This window comes from Monopterus albus, unplaced genomic scaffold (assembly GCF_001952655.1).
Source record: "Monopterus albus unplaced genomic scaffold, M_albus_1.0 scaffold38.1, whole genome shotgun sequence".
NCBI classification, from domain to species: domain Eukaryota; kingdom Metazoa; phylum Chordata; class Actinopteri; order Synbranchiformes; family Synbranchidae; genus Monopterus; species Monopterus albus.
The window spans coordinates 4,117,930-4,138,129 of record NW_018127918.1 but is presented as its reverse complement, the minus strand read 5'-3'; the positions used below and the strand labels follow the sequence as shown (position 1 = coordinate 4,138,129).

Genomic DNA, 20,200 nt, shown 5'->3' with positions numbered 1-20,200 from the left:
ATAAAGATAAAATAGTTTAATATCTTACACAAAAAAGATTCACTACATCTACAGGAACCTCATATGAGCACAACCTACTTGCTGTCAGCATCTAGTGCATCTTAATGGCTGTAAACAATGATGGTTTCTGTTATTTCATGATATGATCATGTATATTTTTGCTTAGTTTACTTTAATAATGTAGTTTTTTGCAGTTACACAAAGATTAATTTGTCCATTCGTCATTTCAGTGCTTCAAAACATCTAGAAGTTACATTTTTGTGCACAATGTACTTAATGTTGTTTTTTTTAAACAATAAGGAATAAACCTACAAATTGGGCTCTAGTAAGGTTTAAACAGTTATATTTTAATTCCTGAATTTCTCCCCTAAATGTTTTAAATTAAAACAGAAAACCCAGTTTTCATACTTTGTGATAATATTATACTCAAACTATATGTTACTTGTCATTTGCTTCAGCTTCATTTAAAAAGACATTTTTCTTTCTGATAATGAGTGAACGTTTCAAACCCAGAATACCAGATTTTTTTATGGCAACCATTTCCTCCACAAATTAGCATATTTGTAAACTTTGGGGTCTTGAGAAGAATTTCAATTTTACTCTGTTCAGGAGCTTTCAAATGATGTTGTAACATCAGGCTTCTTATACAACAGCACCTTCATTAGTCTTTATTTTGATAAGTGTTGTGTTGCATATGGGACAAATGTATGATCTGGCTCTATGGCTTATACATAGTTCAACAATGATTGTTTGGTGTTTTCAGCTGGGTTTAAAACACATTTACAATAACAGATACCTAAATGTTCACAGTCGTCTGTGATGAAGCAATAAACTGGTACTAAACAAACCTTCAGGGAGTTTTCTCTTCACTGTGTTTCATCACTATATGTATCAACTTACCCGGGAGGTGGAAAATCAATATCAGTGCCACCAAAATGTCCGCACTACCCTGTCCATTGTTCTTCCTCCACACTCAGTACTGGTCCTGTTGAACTTATTTGATGAAATATATACTGTATGTGTTAACAAAGAAGATTTTTAGATGTAATGCCTGGATAACTCCTGAAATCTGGAAGGCTGAATTTTTTCTTGATGTCTCTCATGTGGCTGATACTATTTTTCTCAGGTAAGATGTTATTTTTTTTAAATCTAATAAAGAATCAGACAATTGCAATTCTATTTATTTGTAAGCTAGAAATTACCTACAGAGATTTATTCCAAAATATTTATGTTTTGTGAAAAGAAAGCACCGAAATCTCCACTCTAGATTCATTTGATGGACACCTCGACAGCGTGACACATTGCTTTCATACCCATTTTACTTACATTAGGTCAGTGAGAATGTGGAGGTCTATTTTCAAAGAGTACTTTCAAACATAAAACATGTGCATTTGTAATAATTAATCCAGTAGTAAAGAAAAAGTAGTTAGCTTGCCACTATTATTATAAAGCTATTAAAAAAGATTTAAAGGGTTTTGTCTTACACATTCCTTACATTTTGATACTATAGCATAATTTCCTTGAGGTCTGTCTGCCTAAAAATGTGATAGACTCATTAGTTCATCCCATATTAAGTATCAGTATGCATGGTATTGCACTGTATTGTATTGAGCAGCAGATAACTACTTCATCTTAGAACTCAACAATTCCCCACATGCCACTTCCCTCTCCCACATTTCTCCCACTGTCTGAACATTATATATGTATTGTGATGCCTTTAAGAACCCATTAGACATGACAGCTTCAATATATTGTATATTGCTATAATACTACAAGCAATTCTATGTACCAATTATTTGAAAAACAATTAAAGAAAACGGAGCCTCCTTAAAGTCTTGATCATTTCAGTTTTGTGCTGGCACATACAGTATTGTATCATTAAACAAATATGCAATTAAATAACTTACCACAAACTAACATTGAACACAAAACCTCTGGGCCCCCTGATGGTCTGGGGCCCCAGGTTAAGTTGCCTTCTTTGCCTAGTAACTTAGCTTTGTATTTTAGCCCTTCTGGCTGAATGCGTGCCAGAGAAGCCAAAGAGATCTGCTCTGAACCAGCTGACCAGGATCCTACTGAGGAAATACGACTGTGGCGTTCGACCTGTTTATAACTGGACCACTCTTACCACTGTCTACATAGACCTCATATTGCAGTCTGTCCTGGATGTGGTATGTAAACTTTGACGGCTCCTTGCTTAGGTCACACTGCTGTTAAATTTTAGTTTCTTTTTTGACAGGTTGGGATAATCTGATATCTTCTAATTAATGTGAAGAGTAAAACTGTTTTTTCAGTCTCACTGTGAATTTCTAGTCACCTTAATATACAATAAAACACTCGTACACTTGTACTGTTAAACTGTATCATTAAGATAGTTTCCTTTTTCCCAGGATGGAAAGACACAGAGCATTACAACAAGTATTTGGTACAGACAGGTAAGTGACATTTCATTTCTCTCATTTTTAAAATCATTGTGTACTTAAGAGAAAACCATTTATCCCCATCTATAAAAAAACATTTTTATAATTAAAACAGATCCAATTTTCAGTCATTGAGTTTTGCTGTACGTTGCCTCAGAGTTGACAGCTCTGAACAAGCAATGCATCATTTAAAAGTTTTGTCACAGGATTCATTGTGACTGTAACAGTAACTCTCCGACATGCATCTGAATTACACTGTATTGCCTTTGACACATTTCATCCTCTGTTTTCAGATCTGGACTGATGAGTTTCTGGTTTGGGACCCAGAGGAGTTTGATGGTATCAGTGAGATCTCACTGTCATCTGATGCCATCTGGATACCTGATGTTATCGTTAGTGAAGTGTAAGAAATTACTGACAAGAACTCATCAAAGCAATTGAATCCAGTGCTCAGTCTACACCGTTCTTCTGTTTTACCAGGGCAGGTTTTAGAATGTGTGCTTGCTATCTTCCAGGTAGTCAGTGACCTCCACTGAGTTCAGTAAACTATGAATATGATCTTGGCCACGTCCTATTGTCCATCATAAACCCCAAACACAAAATCTTTATGATACTTATAATTTAAGAATGTATTCCTTTGGTGTCCCTCCAGAGAGTATCAAAAAAGACACCAGGCCTTCCTAAATAAAGAATACGCTAAAGTTCAGATTTGTAAGATTCTGATCATTTCACAATTGTACACCTCTTTACTGCAGTACAGTTATACAGTGAAATGTAATCTAATATCATGTATGACACTGTTAGTTTCATTATTATATGTCAGATATAACAAATCTGTGCATAAAATTAGCCAAAAAGTACACAAAGGAAGCATTGCTGTATGCTAACTACTAATACAAAAACACTGGCTTTTGATTCTGAAACCGAAATTTATAAGGATATTAACATTTTATGATTAAATATAGAACACATTGGTAATTACCAAAGGGATGTTGAGATCAGACTGTGCTTCTAGAATGACCATTGATGCAGATCACTTGATTTTCCCAGGAGTTCTGCTGCTGGCTAGAGCTGTCCAACAAATTAAAAAAACAAATAAATAAGTCAAATCTGAACTGCACTGAAGCAACACATGAGCACGTGGCACATAACAGTTGTCTTGACAGTTGCTGTCCAGGTCACATCTGCCTTGCTTACCTCGCCTGTTCTTTGTGTATATTCTTAGTGTGGATCAGGGAAAGTCCGCTCCGATCCCCTATGTTTACGTCAACTCCTCTGGCTCAGTTAAGAACTACCGGCCCATTCAGGTGGTGCTGGCCTGCAGCCTGGAGATGTACGCCTTTCCATTTGACAAGCAGAACTGCAGCCTCACCTTCCGCAGCTGGCTTCACTCAGGTCGGTTTCCTGCCTGCAATGGAGAGGCTGAAAACTCAGTCAGTTCAGCACCTTTGAATTTGCCAAATAATTCTTAACACCTGTACTGTGTATAAGGTAAACTTGGATCCCTTTTTTCATTTAATTGGTGGGGTTTGTTACACAGCCATTTGAGGAAATGATCTGATTGTGTGTTTCTCATTTAACCTCCACCAAACACAAGCTCAGTGTGATTATACGTGTGTAACAACAAAATCACAAAAGCTCTGAAACCTTATATAAGCTTTACAAAATAACTCAAGGTCAAGGTTAACTAGATTTTCTCAAAGCTTTCACATTCATCTTCATCATCCAGTGCAGGTTAAACTTAAGGCTAGGTCTGACACCAGTAAATTAACAGGAACCACTAGAAGCAACTTGTTAGGGAGCCAGAGTCTTTAAGTCATAAGGACTCATGTCTTTGGGCAGCATAAAGAAAACTGATACATTCAAACTCTTACTTTGAAGCCAAAGTGATTAACATACTGTATTTATTGCCTTTGTTTTTATGTCCACCATTCATCTCTTTTAATCCTTCATTATCTCTCCCTCTGCAGTGAAGGAAATAGACCTGGCTCTATGGAGGAGCGCAGAGGCCATTGCTAATGATAAGAGGGAGTTTATGAATGATGGAGAATGGGAACTGCTCTCCATTCCTTCACGCTACTGGCAGTTCCACCAAGACGACACCGACTATGCCCACATCCAGTTCAATGTACGTGACATATTGTCATCTAACTTACAAATTAACCTTTTTGTTCCCTAAATTTGTAAGTAATAGTGCAGATTATTTATATAAAACCTTAATTTAGCTTAAACAATCTAATTGTATAATATTTTGGAGGTGTAACTGCTCTTTAAAAGCCATTCTTCATGAGAGAGAAACTGTACAGCGATGGCCATGATTGATGGTGAGCTTTAAATTGTAGCCTTCTGTGGGTTATCACCCCCACCCCACCCCCCATTTGCTGCACTGTGTGGTGGAATTGTAAAGTGTAAAGCAATTGGCTGAGACCTTCATGGATCGGACTAGTGAGCTAATGCCAAACGATGAGGCCGAGGCTGTTTCTGGCAAGTAAAGAGACAGATAAAAAGAGAGGCTGATAGACAGGGGAGGGTGAGCAACCATAATGAGACTGTCTCAGTGGCTGCCTGATCAATGGACTTCTTGTTAGTGGTGAGGAAAATGACCCCATAGCCCATTGCAGGTGGACAGCGTGGAGGACTGCTATTTATTCAGCTCAAAGAGTGAAGGCTTTTTGGTAATGGAGCATTTCATGGCTCACTGGGATATTGTTACATTGCAGTTTCATTGCTAGAGTAGACAGGGCATATAAAAAGGTTCACTTTTAGTTTGGAGATAACAATGTTAACAAAACTGGAGATAGATCTGTATGAAGCAAAGATTATAACACAGCTACATTATATATCTGGGTTCAAACACTTGCCAAATAAACACTTGTATTGACTACAGAGCGCAGTAAATATGGTTTAGCCTTCCTAGTGCAAAGTGTTGCACCTTAAAGAATTGTATCGCAATAAAGAAACTAGTGGAACAGTGTGTGACCAGGAGGTGACTGTCAGAAATTAAGCACTTTATAATTAGATCTTTGAGCCCTGTCTACTGGACAACAGTGAAATGTTCAGTGTTAGGCTACTTGTTGAAGCAGCACACAGAGTATCACACTGAACACATGGCACATTTAAACTGTTATAGGCCACACCATTTACAAAGTTTCTTTGCTTCTAGCAGCTTCATTTTTAAAATAGCTCAGATAGAATTCTACTTATAGCATGACTTAAAAAGGTGGTTTGCAAACAAGAGGTTAGGTCCCCCACAAGGGTTCACAAGATAAATTTAGGCATCACAACAAACATTTTAGGAAAGTCTGATTTTGGCTGCTATTTTTTTTTTCTTATGAATTAATTTTATCTCTTTGGGCAACCCCCCCCCCAATAAAAAACAAATCAAACAAAAAATGTACCTGTCACTTTTTAAAAAGGTAATTTTTCATCCATGTGAGCACCATAAAAAGTTCTTCTGACGTCTATACACATTCATAACAGGCATTTTGATTTGTCATAGTAAATCTCAGAATAACAATGGCACCATTTTGCCTAAGTGACCCAGTGAGTAATGATTGCTTGACAGTGAGCCAGCATGAGAAATAACAGGGCCCTGAAACACAAGTGGATATATAGAGTTCTACCTTCAAGTTCTATTATTTACACCTATGCCTTTCCTCCTGCTGTATGTCAAAATGTCTTACCAGAAAATTACCCATTTTATTTTCAGAAATCTCAAAGGTAGTTATGTCAAAACCTGGACAAAAATACAGTAACTACATTTAAAAAAACTATCTGTATAGTTAGATGCTATTAAAGGGAAATATGTAGTTGAATAAATGACATTATTTCTCCATGTCCATCAGTTCTCATCTCTCTTTCCATCCCTCATTCAGGTGTTGATCCGCCGGCGCCCCCTGCTGTATGTGGTTGGCCTCCTCATCCCCAGCATCTTCCTCATGTTGGTAGATGTGATCAGTTTCTACCTGCCTCTGAACAGTGGTACACGAATTGTCTTCAAGATTAGCATTCTGCTGGGCTACACTGTCTTCAGAGTCAACCTGACAGATGAAATGCCTGCCACTGCTGTCAGAACACCACTCATAGGTGGGATCTTTTATGATTGCTGTTTTGTATATGTTTCCTTTCTAGCCATTTTCTTTGTTTTAGACCTTTGATTCACTTTTGTTGTCATATTTTTCAGTCATCTGGATTTTGTCTGTTCAGTGCATATGCAAAAATTTTACTCCCTCGACAATCTATTTTATCTTGTTAATCTTTTATTACAACCAGAAAGGTTACTGTTCTCACAAAACAAATTCCAAATAGCATGGTCCTATAAGTAACCCATGTTATTAATAATGCCTTAATCCGATTATTGGACAGCTTTTCTTTTTTTTTGTCTCTCATCTCCGTCAAGGTGTGTTCTTCGTGGTGTGCATGGCCCTGCTGATGCTCAGTCTGATCAAATCTATACTGGTGGTGAAGCTGCTCCACCACAGTGAGGAGGAGGTCAGGCAAATGTCAGTGTTTGCCTGCCTGCTAGACAAGTATGGCTCAACTGGTCACAGCTTCACTGACAGCGCTTTAACCTCCATCAGAACCCTTGATCACATCAACCCAACCGGAGGTAATCTAGAAGCACAGAGACTTAAATTTTCCAAATGTCTTGCTGACAGGGAATATCTGAATACATTTTTACTTTTCTGACGCCAAAAACCGGTCAAGAAACACTTGGATAAATGGAAGCCAATGCCCCTTTTTTCTGTGTGTGAAAGTTTATGGTCTAAAAATAAAATGATACAGTTTGTACCAAAGTGTTTTGAAAGTATCAAAAGTGCCAGGGACATTGATAAATTCCTACTGATTGGTTACATTTATTTATGGAAGGAATATACATAAATTTATACTGATGGTTTGCATTTTAAACCCGATTTGTTGACCTCTTTATAGAGTATGAGCTTGAGCCATCACTGGAGGGTGATCTGCTGTCCCTGACTGAGATCCAGGATACTCCCTCTGGGCTAGAGTGGCTCCTCCGAGAGCTGGTTTCTCTCCGCCTAGCCTTATTCCAGGAGGACAATGAGTCTTTAGGTCAGGCTGATTGGCTAGCCCTCTGCTTGAAGCTTGACTGCTTCCTCTTCCGACTTTATCTGTTGGTTCTGGTCTTGTATACTAGTACTTTGTTTCTGCTCTGGGCCAGCTGGAGCTTTGCCTGAACACACACTTACGGACTTAGCAATTTTTGAATAAAGTACTTGTAGCTTATGCTGTGTTCCTAGATCCCAGTTATAAATTTGGTGAATAAAATAAAGAAAGCTAAGATTAATTTGCCAAAACTACAAAAAGTTAAAGTTGTCTGAAACTAAGACTATCTTAAACATTCTATTTGCATTTTCTCTCAGGATATTGCACTGTCAGTGTATGGTAGCAAGAAAGTGACAAGCAGAACTGCATTACTGTATTGGGTCTGTTATCATGTTTTCCCGACAGTGGAGATTTACTCAGAGATACTGTATAATAAAGCAGCTCTCTGGAGAAAACCCTGAGTGCCAGTGTGATGTTATAATACTCTATTCATACTTTAATCTCCATCCTGCTGCCACAGAATAGATCAATAAAACCCATTCAGAGCTCAGCCGCTGTGTCTCTATTCCCTGTTGGTTTCCTAATAGTCATGATAAGAATATCAAAAGTGCGTCACAGAAAATTCACTGGTGGAAAGATCCATATTAATGCAATTTTCACAGTATCTGTGAACCTCTTCTTCCAGTGGGTATGGTTACGTGATATTATGAAACAGAGCCTAAGAATTAATGTTGTCAGTGTCTTGTTACTATCACAAAGATAACCAATAGATGTATGCTCACTTTGTTTTGAATACGACTGATCTCTAATTGACTGTAACTATTCTTCTGAAATAAAAGAAAATCCCATGAGCTGCATAAGACTACATTTTGAAGATAGTACACAATAAAAGTGAAAGTAAAAACCTCAGAGTCAGCCCAGGTGTCACCCTGCCCTATGTATTTCTGAGGTACTCAGAAAAGAAATTATTTGATTAATATATCTGTAAGATCGCTGTCAGCCCTGGGACAGTGAAAACAGGTCAAGGCTTCTATGGATGCATTACTTATTAGTCAGTCACATGTGAAGACTTAAAAAAAAAATTAAATAGATAGAATAAACAAAAAAGCAATTTGACTAGACTACCCTTATTTCCCTCTTGATAAATCAAAATAAAAGTTCCAATGGACCTTTACTGGCATCCTCTGATCGGTGCATTTTGGCAGATATTATATCCTCTTATTTTGATGGCTGACTGACAATATTCATAAAACAAGAGTGGGTACAGTTCTCACTGGTCAAATCAAAATGCAAATTGTCATATTTTCCATGATATGACCCAAGTAATGGCACAATTCAAATTCATAAGCCTAATTTTGATGGTTTAAATTTTGGTAAAAATTTAGGTAAAAATGAAAAATACAAAGTACATTCACATTCAAATTCTCTAACTACGGAGGCACCAACTACCAAAGTCTTGTTTAAAGCCTTTCCAGAATAGTGGCATAATACTGCAGGAAATACAGTACCTTTGACCATGTGTATTCATACCTGTAAAAAGGTTTGTATTCAAGTGTTATACATCATGCACACAACTGGCAAATAAAATTTTAAATTTGATTAAAATTTATTTTAATATTTGCAGCCAGGAGCTTCCATAATAAGGATTTTAATCTAAACAAAATAAAGTGAAATTAGGCCAGCATAGCCACTGTATGTGATAAAGGAGTGTAAATACTTAGACACTACTATCTGTTAGTGAGTTGACACCCTTGCCTAACAGTTTCTTTACTGATAACCAGTAGCCCTGTGTTGATGTATTAATTAAATGATTTTAAAGACATGACATATAATCTGGGCAGAAAGTCCTAGCTTGTATTTCTGCAGTTTTTGAGCTCAGTCTATCTCAGCTAGCAGTTGCTGTTTAATTGAATAAGAAGGAGTGGCATCAGAGCAGATGGATACACCCTTATGAGCCGAGTGGCACTAACAAGGTTTTGATAGTGGATAGATATGGAGTGTGTTAGCTGTCCCGAGGCTTTTCATCAGAGCAGCGAGCGGGTTTCCACAGCAGGAGAAGAAAACGCAGGTGAACTGGCACCATGAGACTCTCAGCTTGCACAGCGCTTGTTTTCCTTTTGATTCAAGGAACATTGAGAGCGTGCACAGGTACAGCGGCTTCTGTTTTACTCTTCATTGTATGTCAGACATTTAACTAGTAACCTACAGCATGACAAAGTCTCTCCACTTTTATTTGTAAAATTTAGAGTAACAGATTATTGTTTTGTCTAAGAAAGTTTATGGTTGACAGTACAATTTTAGTCAATTTGGAACATTCTTATAAATATTAGATATGGAATAATAACATAACTAAAGTGTACTGAATGCATTTAAAAAAAAAAACATTAGTATGTAAAAAAAAGAAATCATTTTAGACTTTAAGGTTATTAACCTAATAATTAAAGCTGAAATGTTTCAGAATCTTAATTTAAAAAAACACTACTGCTGTCAACAATCGCAATAATAAGAATTAAGCTACTTTTAAAACAGCAACAAAATTTAAAGTCACACGCTGTTTGTTTATCTCTAACAAATTATTAATTGTACAACTATTGTTAATGGTTATAGTGGTTTTATTTGAATTACTGTCAGTGGTGCTCAAGGTTATAGCTTTAAAATATATTATTCTGTACTGTATTCTCATTTACAGAGATAAAAGTACAATCAATCCTTAAGTAAAATTGTATACTGCAGAGTGAAGGTTAATCTTACTTGAAACAAAATATCCTAACATTTTATATTTTAGATTTCTTGCATGGAATTTTCAGCATTAATTCAATATACTGTAACATCTAATAAAGTCATGTTGTTTGAAACAGCCAACTTTTAGATTTGTTCATTATATAAATATACACCTAAATGATCAATACATTTAAAAACTATTTATAAATTTAATTTCAGATTTTTATTTTTTATTTTCATGGTTGTTTTGACAACTTCCACTTCCATTTATGATCTTTTCAGTTTATTTAGCTATTCACATTAAAGAAGTGTTTATTTTGGAATGCTGTCAGTTAAATACCAGAAAGATCAAATAAAAAAAGGATAAATGAATGAATGAAGAAAACCTTTATACATCGTGTGTGCTCCATTAAACTCAGTTTATTAATTTACATGTATACTTAAACATACATAAATGTATTTAATATTTTTAATGGCTTTTAACTGTCATAAAATTAATCTCTCATGACAGTGTATCTTATAAATGGTGTATTTTAATGCACTGTTTTGTACATTTTCAGTGAAGAAACTGGGCAGCAGCACAGGACGATTTGCCAATGCCACCTTAGTGCGCCTGTCAGATTTTCTGAGTGCAGGGTATAAGAAAGGAGTGAGACCTGTGAAAGACTGGAGAACATCCACTATAGTGGCCATAGACCTGATGGTTTACTCTATTCTCAGTGTGGTGAGTGGAGAACAGGTCACACTAACTTGCTCTTTCAATTACTGCTGTGTACACGCTGTGTTCACTTCAAATTATTACTGTATTAATAATTTTAATATATTATTAATACAGTAACATGGCTGGATTAACCTGCTATGGGTCCCTAGAGAAACAGTTACCTACTGGATTTATATGCTTCATAATATTATTTAGCTCCATTAATGAACAGGAAAATTTTGTTCCTGAGAACAGTTTTTTCCTCTTGCATTACAGGATGAGAAGAACCAAGTTTTGACAACATATGTGTGGTACAGACAGGTAAGACAAATGGATTCACAAAAATCACAACTATTAATTGTCCCAAAAACACTACTTGTCAAACATAACTACAGTATGTTGGTTTACTGCATTATAATTAATCTATATTTTACCCATTCAAGCCCTGTTCCATACTTAGTTTTTATTACATCTACATATTTATAGTTTTTATTACATCTTATTCCTCTTCACTATTGTATGCTTTAATTCAGTCTAATCATCTGTAATGCTTTTTATAAAACTATAATGCTATTCTACAGTATGCATTTAAGATGTTTTTTTATAATATACAACTATTTTTGTTCACACCCACTATGCAAAACATAAAAGAACAATTTGTTATCGTATTTAGATGATGTTCCACTCATTTAGCTTCTTGAATATTTTAGTCATGGAAGGATGAGTTCCTGGTCTGGAACCCAGAAGACTTTGATGAAGTCAAACAAGTTTCCATACCCACAGCTAATGTGTGGGTGCCCGACATCCTCATCAATGAGTTGTAAGAGCCGCTGCTGTTAATGCCATTATTTCTACTCCACTATTATTGTGCCAGGGCTGGTCCAGGCCTTTCTGTGGTCCTTTGCAGAACCGTTTTTATTATTTCTGTCTCTAACCTGCAGTGTAGATGTGGGAAAGTCTCCAGACATTCCTTATGTCTATGTGACACATGAAGGACTGGTGCGCAACTACAAGCCTATCCAGGTTGTCACAGCCTGTACACTCAATATCTACAACTTCCCATTTGATGTTCAGAAATGCAGTCTCACCTTCCAGAGCTGGCTTCATACCAGTAAGACTTTCTCCACCAGCTTTCAGCGTTTACAATTTGATTGAACTGTCAGCAAATGCATATATGTCATTAAACATTAACAGGTACCAACCACAGTGGCACTACTGATAGTTTAGGCCTATCCAACAACCATCTCTTAAGTAACTTTTTGACTCAATTCTACATGTTAGGCCTATCCAACAACCATCTCTTAAATAACTTTTTGACTTTTCTACATCTTTTTGAGTATTTACCACTTTACATAAGCAACATGTATCTGCAGCTTTTTTCAGTGCCACCAAAATCTGGTCATTATGCTACTCTCTGGCATCAGACAATAACATCCACTTCTCTTAACAACTCTACTCATCACAAAACAAGTTTTGTGCATCAGTGACCTCGCTCCTGCTGTGACATACGCTTAGAGAACAAAGTGGTCGGGGAAGGGCAACGTGTTGCCATGACTGTCTCACTTTGCTACTGACATTGTGTTCGATCTGTAGTTGATGACATCAATATCACCCTGATGCGAAGCCCCGAGGAGCTCAGTGAGGACAAGAGTGTCTTTATGAACCAAGGAGAGTGGGAGCTGCTTCATATACTGTCCAAGTACAAGATCTTCAGTGTGGACAATGATGACTACTATGCTGAGATGAAGTTCCATGTGAGTATATACAGTGAACACAAAGCTCTTAAGATTCCAAGCGTATGTTTAGTATAAATGTGGAATGGCCCCTTTAGGGTCAAAGCTTGTCTCTTTAGGTAGGCTGGCAGCCTGCCATCATTGTTGTTCTTTAACAAACTCAGGGATTGTTGAAAAGAAAAAAAAAACAAACAATGATCTTCCAGTGGGTAGGTAAGGTTCACAGACTAAGTGACAAGACCTGACTCAAAATTAAAGTGACCTGTATTTCTGGACCAGAAAACCCAGGGTTTCCCTCGACTCAGGCAGGCTTCACTGAGCCTAACACTGAGCATCCTGGATAACCGGTACCACAAAGCCAGTTATCAACAGGCTCTGTGGAGTCTGAAATGTCCTTTCACTCTACGAGCACGTTCCTAGGAAAGCGGTAGAGTTGTCAATTATAAGTAACATCACCAGAACCATGAATGAATATAATCTAAAATGGAACAGAAATATTTGAGGGGAAAAAATCATTAGCGGCAGGGGAACTGTGAACAAGGCTATGGTCATAACTAAAATAGAATAAGAAGCTATTGAAACACTAAAAATAACTTTCAAATATTAAGGAAAGACTAAGAATATACTGTACATTAGTGTGGTACAAGGGTCTTATTCATTTTTCTACTTTGTCTGATGATGAAACCTATTGTGAACATGTGTTAGTAGGGAGAAGAAAGCACAGTGAATTACACCTAAAGTCAAATGTTCATAAATAATAAAAAAAATTTAATAGTGTATGGATTATTTATATAATTAAACAGACAATCATCATCACAGACTCTCATATTATTCTAGCTGCAGTAATCAGTAAAAATATCAACAGGCAAGAATTTGGTCCTGAAAAAAAAAATCTGTGCATTTAAAATATAGGGTTGATCATCATGTAGCTAAAGTCTCCATCAGTTTGTTAAAAATGCTGAGTAACCAAAGCCTGAAACAGCACAATGATGACTGCTCTATTTAATATTTATCACATTAATGTAGACTCTACTACTACTAATAGAAAACCTGCGCTGAGCCAAAAGACCACTAATCTTGCTTTGTGGTTATCACCTGTGTCTCGTTTCCAAATACAATAGGTCATATGGAGAATATGAAGCACAAATAGCATCCACATACAATGTATGAATGTACTAGCATGATTAAAGCCATTAATTAACGATTAAAGCCTTTTGCTTTGACTTAAAACTAAATTTCCCAGGTGGTGATCCGGCGGCGGCCTTTGTTCTACACTGTGAACCTGCTGATGCCCAGTATCTTCTTGATGGTGATGGACATTGTGGGTTTCTATCTGCCACCAGACAGTGGAGAGAGGGTTTCCTTCAAGATCACTTTGCTGCTGGGCTATTCCGTCTTCCTCATCATTGTATCTGACACTCTGCCAGCCACCGCCATAGGAACCCCACTGATAGGTGACTGGGATATATTACTGCTAATCAGCAGTTTGCATTCAGAACAGGATTTATGAAAGGAGTGTCAGCTTTTGATTTGAAAATATTTTAATTGATGTAGTTAAAAAAAACTAAAAAAGAAAGGAAAAACGAGTGGTAAACTATTGCCTAAAGTTGTGACACCATGAAAGCAACAATTAGTTTGCAAGTCAAGCATGAAGAGACAGACTAATGAGGGTAAAACAAGTTCAGAGAGAGAATTCAGACTAAATTCAACCGCTGACATCAGGATTTTGGAAGGCAGGGCAACATCACTGACAAGGTTCCACTACTTCATATAGGTCTACAGTATAAGAGGTACAGTACTACCCTTCATGCTGAATCCAAGTTAATGCAACCCCAAGATGTAATCTTCAGAAAGAATCCAGACTCAAACCTGCTACCTACTGTCTGTATGAAACACAATGTTAATCATAAATAACTGAAGCACCATGTTCCTACCATTATGTGTTTCACTAGTGAGTTATCCTACTGTACTGCTGCAGTATCTGGTTTTAAAGAAAATGTATCACCATCAGACACCTTATCTCATCTTACCTGTCTTGCAGGTGTGTACTTTGTGGTTTGCATGGCCCTCCTGGTGATCAGCCTTACAGAAACTGTGCTGATTGTACGTTTGGTCCACAAGCAAGACCTGCAGCCCCCTGTACCCCACTGGGTAAAGTACCTTGTGCTGGAGAGAGCTCCAGTCCTCTTCTGCATCCACAAGAATCATCGCTTCTGCTCTAGACTGTCCTCCCAGGCGTCTGACCTGGAGAACTACAAGGACAGCAGCTATGGGACTGGTAAGGTACAGGTGGAAGCATGTACAGTAGTGGTTTTTGTTTGATGTCCCCTTGACTAAAAAAGCTCAAGTAATGTTAATGGCTTTGATGGAAAAAGTGAATATATGGTAAAAGCAAGTAAAATATGTTGTCAGTCAGGCTTTTGCAGATACATTGAGTAAAAATAAATGTAAGGTCAGATGTCTGAAAAACTTTTAAAATGTCATAATGTGGGAATCCACAGGACATCATTTTAGAGAGGTCTGACCAGTGGTTGTCAAGATATCTTGCTTGCTTTCTTTATTGTTGTATTGGAAGTCATAGACAGACTGATCAGTTTTTCCATTTTAAGCTGATATATGTTCAAGTATACCAAAACCACACAGTGATAATATTGAGCATCATTTTCAAATTGATTCACCTTTACTTTAATCTTCATCACCACAAAAAAAAATTTCTGTAATTAAAATCTACAAAAATTCAAAGTAAAACTAAATCTATCCTTGTCCCATCCTGCAGCCCCATGCACCCTCCATCCCACCTGTGATCGAGTTCGAAGGCTCAGTCAGCATGACAGAGAAGGTGGGTTGCTTGGACTTGGCCTGCCTCCCTCCAGGGACCCCACCCCACCCGTCATGGACAACATCCTGCAGGAAGTGACAGCAATACGCCACTTTCTGGAGAAGAGGGACAGGTGCCGGGAAGTTGCTAAGGAGTGGCTGCAAGTTGGCTATGTGCTGGATGTACTGCTCTTTAGAGTTTACTTAGTGGCCATGGTGGCCTACAGTATCACACTGGGGACCCTGTGGTCAGTGTGGCAGGTTGCCTGAATCTTATTACTTCACTGATGTGGAAACAAACTCAGCGAATAGAGCGTAGACTTTACAAGACCGGAGCTGGTGGCTCTATGCCCTGTGTAGCTCGGCGGATACTGGGAGGCACTCATAAAGTAATCGGACAGGGAAATGGTTCCTATAATTGGAACCTACTGTATGTACATTTAAAGGTTAAGTGACCGAATGGGTTTGCTATTACAGTACTTGGAATACTAAAACAATGTTCATCACTTTAAATACAATAATATCTCAGTGTAAGAATCTAAATTGGTCAAACCTTAACAAGCTGTTACAATAAAGGTCAAACCTGAGGAAACAAAATGTGGGGACATCCCACACTGAAGGTATAGTAAAGAATTAGAGGCGAGCTAGTGACCAGTAGCACATCTGTTAACTGTTTTTATAATGTTGTTCCTGCAAAATAAATATTTAAAATATATATTAACTGTACATTAATAAACAAGGACTTTATATTAGTGCAGTAATATAATGTTCTGTTTTGCATTACATGTAAATGAACAAAAACAGACTGCATGTCGCCTTGTGTTCAATGTGGAATTTATTCAATTACAACATAGTTATTCATTCAGACTGCTGAAGAGATACTGTACATTTGGTTTACTTTTGGGTCATGGTTAATCATAAGTGTGCAATTAAGATGGTGGAAAATTGTAGAGCTCCATATCAACATAATGCTGAACTAATTAATGTGTCACCTCATATAATAAAATAATAAAACTATTGAAATGTTGATGTTCACGGTTTGGATAACACTGTTCCAACACATTTCTGCATACATATTTGTGATGTAAAGTTGATAATGTCATACTAATTCATGTGAAATAACCTTAAAGTCATCATTTTTATACAATAAAAATGCTGCTAAACTGCAGCTTGCCCTTGAGAGCAGACAAAGAGACAACAAATACGAATTTTAATTAAAACTGCCATCACAAAATAAAAATAACATTCATAACTTTAATGAATAATATATTCTTTACAGATTACTGTATTTATTAATCATATATTAGTTTCTTTTATAAAACTTCACTTTTTATTTAATTAATTTTGTCCCATGTGATCATCTGCATTTGCCTAAACTCTAGCCACTTTAAAGTCTAAACTGAAAACTCCACTATTGTCCTCTGCCTTTGATTGACTGGTTTCTATCCTGCACTTTCTGTCCTGTAACTGTTAGATGATCATGTTTCAAACCTTTTACTTTGTCTATCTGTTTTTTATGTATTTAGTCTCATTTTTATCTTGATTTTGTCCTAACTGATTTAATTCTGGTTTGAATGCTTAATGTTCTAACATTGTTACTGTTTTTCTGTGCCTATGTAAAGCACAACTGCCTCTGTGCATGAAATGTGCTATATCAATAAAGCTGCCTGGCCATAATTTTTAAATACCACTGTCCCATTCCATTGAAAACCATATATTTTTATAGTTGTTTTTTTTCCCTGTTTAAGCTAAACTTAAGAATTTAACTCTCCACTGATTGAAAATCTACTAACTAACTAATTAGTTAGGGGGAATTCGGAAACGGTGACTAAAATGTATGTAATACACATATAATTTTAAATTATGTGAAGTACATTTTTGTGTAATATGGCACCAACTCATATGATCAATGTAAAATTATTAAATCAATCACTTGATTGAAATGTGTAAATTTACTACTAATCTGCTTTTATTATTCTGTGACTTAGAGTGTTAATATATGGAGACAGATACAAGGAGCACAATACTATACCTTATGTCTTGCTTTACGCTGCTACGCTACTCATTGTGTTAACACATGTAGTCCCACAGAGTAGCCAGATGATGGCACCATGTGCCACGTCAGTTTCCCTTCATCACCAGAGGCCAGAACCTCATGTTATCAGTGACTTTTTAAAGATGCTTATTAGTTTTCTTATTGTATTTATCTTGATTTCATATTTATAATAAATCCAGTATATGTTTATGATAGTTGGAGGTAATCACTTGTTAGCTATGTATTCCTTTGTACAAGATGAAAACATTATGTTAAAGAGATACAACATAAATCAAAAAAACAAAACACTATAAATTAGGTTATGAGAGATCTTCTTAAAGTGCAGCTATCTTTGACTGCACTGTCCAGTCACATTTGACTCAATTACATTTACAGTCATTTAATAATGTTTTAAATCTCCCTTCCTGCTAAGCTAATACTTTTGTAACCTACACCGTCTACATTCATTAGGGTTTTTGCTGTAATAATGATCTTGGTAACAACTGTCAGGAGAGTCTCAAAGTGGTGCATTCATGTTTATTGGAGTACAGCCACAAAGACCTAAACTGTATGAAGTCCATCCCCGCTAGTTCCTTGATTGTTCCTTGATTGCAAAAATACTTGCTCTGATGTTTGATGCGTGTTAAGAGATTTAAGAAATTACACACATTAAAATATCATAGTCACTTAACTTGAGGGATATCCAATCTATCACAGGGATTCTCCTGTCAAGTTAAGTCATGGCAGTTTTTTTTTTTTAATGTAATTATTTATTTATTTTGGGTCACAGATGTTAAAGGCAAACATTACTCTGCCACTCACGATTTTGACTGTATTTTAGACTTGGTTGTTTTAGGCCATATGGTCTGATTTGAAAAGAATCAACAGAGTTTACTTGAAATCTTCATTTTTAATCTTCAGCATCATCACTTTAGTAACGAGAGCTGGTAATCTAAAGAATCTAGCTTTTAGATATGTGTGTCAGAGATCAGCACTGGAACCCCATGCTGCAACACAAAGGCCCTTCAACTATTCATATTACCATCCTGACAAACCATTTCACCATCCCCTGCCCCTTCCTTCCTAATACTCTAAAATAAGATCAAAGTCACACCAAAGCAACAAGTCCAACAAAACCAATCACAATGAGAGTTTTTCATCTCATTTCCTGTTTTCTACCAAAACCTAAAAAAAGGCAAAAAACAAAACAACATAGCTGTGTTACGGGTGTAATACTTGGTGGGTGCCTAAGTGAACAGGGAAAGTGGAGAGCTGCATCATTAGTTTGCAATACACCGAAGTCAAGATCTGATCCTGTGTGCCAGAGAGAGGAAATGAGCAAATATTATGGCATTATTGGGACGTACCAGAGACACTTCTGATGTGATGTTTATTTGTTGGACACACAGACAGCCTTGTCTTGTTGAGCTCTATTCAACAGCCACACTGAGCTGACATGAAGATTTATTATGTAGTCTGATGCATTTTAAAACTTCACATTAGGGAATTACAGCAAGGATTTTCAAAGTTTTAGCACATTATTAAACATTACATCCAAGCATTTCTGATATATGTGTGTATCATCTTAATGCAGAGTCAAGACTGCATCATCGTGAGGACAGCTCATTGCTAGTGCTTTTAATTGCTGCTTGTGACAATGAAAGTGTTAGGGTGCGCTCGAACACAGAGTGAGCGAGCAGATAAAAAGCGGACCCAGGTGGCTGGCTTCGGTGCAAGCAGTGAGGTTTATTTACAGTGAAGGTAGTGACATACAGTATATACAGGAGGAGTAATGAGGTAGATGACCGGGTGTCGATCAGCAGCAGCAGAAAAACAGTCAGTGGTATGGTAGATGATGATGTACCAGGCTGCGGACGCAGAGGTCACTCCTGGGCTGGTCGAGGTGGAGGTGATGATGGCTGTAGACAGAAGAGCAGGGATAAACTGGGTAAGCGAGACTGTGCATCGACCTGGGAGGTGGTGGCTGGTGGTGTAGATTAAATCCAGGGGGGCCCAGAGGAAAGGTCCGAAGAGGAAGAAGACACTAGAGACGGCAGGGCAGGATAACAACTAGGGTGCTAACAAGGACTAGAGAGAACAAAGACAATCTTAGCATAAACTCGACAAAACAACATAACAACCACTGGCCTGAAGACAGAGAAAGAACTGGCAGGGGAGTGACTGGTGAACAGTGTATAAGTATGGAGGAGACTAATGAGGTGCAGCTGGTGAGTAATCAGGGAAGCGGGGAAGGTGTGTTGAATAGTGTAATCAGTGCAAGGGCTAGGCTAGTGTGAGAAAAAGAAGAGAGGAAGGTGGAGCTGGGCAAACCTGACACTTCCTTGTTTCCAAGGAACTGCTACATTTTAGACATTGCTCTCCTGTTCCAATAAAACTGCTCTGCCTGTGTGTGTGTATATTGCTTCCTCTTCCTGGGCTCAGATCTAATCTCTATTTCAACTATTCAAGGAATCCCCATAAACTATAGCTTCCCCGGCCCATTAACCAGGTGGTGGTAATAAAGTAACTGTGGACCCTCTTTGCTAAAGCTGTAAATCTAATGAGATTTCAGTGTTTTAGTGAACCAGTCTCCCTTGATGTTAACCAGTGCTTCAGTTGGCTAACACAGTAAATACTGACCAGTGATTCAGTGAACACATAGGGTGATATATAGATATGTAACTACATAAACATAAACACAACTGTG

General features: G+C 37.2%; 2 protein-coding genes across 2 annotated transcripts; both read left to right on the top strand.

The window, feature by feature from the left end:
- Positions 1–1,582: 1,582 nt before the first annotated feature.
- htr3b (5-hydroxytryptamine (serotonin) receptor 3B) lies at positions 1,583–7,618 on the top strand. The gene is made up of 9 exons (XM_020598545.1): positions 1,583–1,589; positions 2,032–2,171; positions 2,391–2,435; positions 2,714–2,823; positions 3,646–3,815; positions 4,391–4,548; positions 6,296–6,506; positions 6,820–7,029; positions 7,353–7,618. Exons 1-9 carry the CDS (start codon positions 1,583–1,585, stop codon positions 7,616–7,618), a joined length of 1,317 nt encoding a protein of 438 aa, XP_020454201.1.
- Positions 7,619–9,566: 1,948 nt separating this feature from the next.
- On the top strand, positions 9,567–16,138 carry htr3a (5-hydroxytryptamine (serotonin) receptor 3A). The gene is made up of 9 exons (XM_020598516.1): positions 9,567–9,635; positions 10,769–10,932; positions 11,185–11,229; positions 11,619–11,728; positions 11,850–12,019; positions 12,502–12,662; positions 13,885–14,095; positions 14,683–14,919; positions 15,418–16,138. The coding sequence occupies exons 1-9, from the start codon at positions 9,569–9,571 to the stop codon at positions 15,726–15,728; spliced, it is 1,476 nt and encodes a 491-aa protein (XP_020454172.1). The 5' UTR covers positions 9,567–9,568; the 3' UTR covers positions 15,729–16,138.
- The last annotated feature ends 4,062 nt before the right edge of the window (positions 16,139–20,200 follow it).